Genomic DNA, 2,202 nt, shown 5'->3' with positions numbered 1-2,202 from the left:
TTTTATGAGCACTATTTCTTTGGAATAAAAAAATAATAATAAAGAAATAAACCAAACAGAAAAAGGGCAACTTGGGGGCCAGGATTGAGTCAGAGATGGCTTGAAACATGTACCATCTACACTCATAGAACTCACTCAGGTGCAAAAGAAGCTCTGCTCTAGCTAAGGCTGCCCAAAGTAATGGGCTCTGGGTAGCCTTGACCCATTGCCAGCCCACGAACACACACACACACACACACACACACACACACACACACATGCTCTCAGTGCCTATGCCAGGCCCTTTGCTGCTTCATGATGAGAGAACAACGAGAAAGTTGAGTCAGCCAATGACAAGCACAGCCAGCTGTGGAGTTAAAAGTGGTTTAATGGGGAGAAGGCAGGAAAGATCCACTTGATCCCCAGGCCCCTCTTTAGATGAGCCCTGAGCACTTAAAAGAGTAGCTCAGCCAGTGAGACTCTCAGCATCATTCAGAGGCTCAGAGCCCTCTAGAGCAATGGGAGGGAAATCTTGTAGAGGGTGCAAAGAGGGAAGGTATGACTCAGGGTGACAGCATGCTAATTGTAAGTAAGACACAGAAGCAGAATGGGAGAGGGGATTCAGCATCCGGTGGTTGGCTCCCCAAGGGCTTGCTTGGCTATGGACCCCATTACTTCTGCTTGGTCTTCTGCTGAGCTGGCGCTGGAGTGACCGTTGGGAGACATGGCTCAGGAACCTTGGGGTGGCAGGGCTCTGGAGCCTTGGGGTGGCAGGGCTCTGGAGCCTTGGGGTGGCAGGGCTCTGGAGCCTTGGGGTGGCATGGCTCCTTGGTTTTGAGGGCACATTGTTCCTGGGGTGGAGGCTGGCAGGGCTGTTTCACCTGCTGCTGCTGAAGCTGGGGGGGAGTGGTGCAGGGCTGCTTCTGCTGGTGGGAACTCATGCTTCACAGGAGGCTGGACCTACAGAAAGAACAGATGATTAAACAGGGATTATCTAGGATAGAAGCCATATTCAATGCCAAATGTTTCTTTATAGGCCCTGTTAGAGGAAACAGCCCCTCATCTCCTCTGGCTGACCACCCCCCACAAACTTGAAAGTAAAATATGCTTTGATAATTTCTGGGCCCTTTCAAGAGGAGGAGTTAAAGTCAATTTGTTCTGCTCCATTTCAGTGGGGTTCATTCTCCAGCAAACCTTTCTTCCCCAGACATGTCATATCCCTCATTGACAAGTACCCAGGGCCACACTGAAGTCTTTCGGAAAGTGACATTATAGAAACAACTGCAGTCTGCCCACCCGTAGGACCATGCAGCACGCCTGTGACTTACAAAATGCCTCTCTGAGTCTCAGCTCCTGTGACCTTACTCTGCCTTTGCTAATACAGTGTGCTCTGAAATGCTCTCCTTCCCATTTCTGCTTGTCCAAATATGCCTCCACTGTAGCTCACATCTTGCGCTATCACCAGGAGATACTGAGCATGGCTCCCCCAAACAGCCCTTCCCTGTCCCTCTGTTCCCATGCCAATCATAATCTGCTTTGCATTTTCTCTATGTATGAGCATGCATTATCTTTCCTGCTAGGCTGTGAGCTTGCTGAATGAGTTCCATAACGGTCTGATTTACCCAAAGTACCTAGCATGGTGCCTGAAATACAACAAATGCATAGTAGAGGTCCACCTCATGAATTAACATTTTTATAAGTGTCATAAACAGAGAAAATAGTAGTGTTGTTGAAAGTGCCTGGGCCTGAGAGTCCTAGTCACAATCGTGCTACTAACTTACTGTCAGCACTTGCACAAACCTGCCCCCTGCCTACCCCCAGTCTCACGGCTGTTCACCAAAGCGGCAGACTTACCTGTCCCTAATTCCCTTCACACCCAAACTGTGCTTTAATCTAAAATGACCAGTATTCTCTCTCTAATTAATATCCTTATCAGCCCTCTTACACATGTTTGCCTTTGTCCAGTTTCCACTAATAAAAAAAGTAAACATGAATTTCAAATTGGTTCCAATCAGAGACTTACCTGGTACACAGAGAATGGAGTGTCTGGTTGCTCTGGTCTGATGTGAAGTCAGCAGCCAGCTGGCTTTTTATAGGATGAATGAGCCCTGCCTCAAGGAAACAGAATCACCTCAGGCCCCCTCTGTTTTCATTCCTTACCTGTCAAACATGATTCACCCTACTCCCCTCAATTACCAGTTGGATCAGCTTTTGTGATGAAAA

General features: G+C 48.0%; 1 protein-coding gene across 1 annotated transcript; it reads right to left on the bottom strand.

The window, feature by feature from the left end:
• Positions 1–359: 359 nt before the first annotated feature.
• On the bottom strand, positions 360–920 carry LOC123858231 (cornifin-B). The gene has a single exon (XM_045895332.2). The coding sequence runs from the start codon at positions 918–920 to the stop codon at positions 651–653; it is 270 nt and encodes an 89-aa protein (XP_045751288.1). The 3' UTR covers positions 360–650.
• Positions 921–2,202: the final 1,282 nt, after the last annotated feature.

Source organism: Mirounga angustirostris, unplaced genomic scaffold (assembly GCF_029215605.1).
Source record: "Mirounga angustirostris isolate CCGP_5_RB_7025 unplaced genomic scaffold, mMirAng1.0.hap1 SCAF_4, whole genome shotgun sequence".
Lineage (NCBI taxonomy): Eukaryota > Metazoa > Chordata > Mammalia > Carnivora > Phocidae > Mirounga > Mirounga angustirostris.
This window is presented reverse-complemented; position numbering and strand designations above follow the sequence as displayed.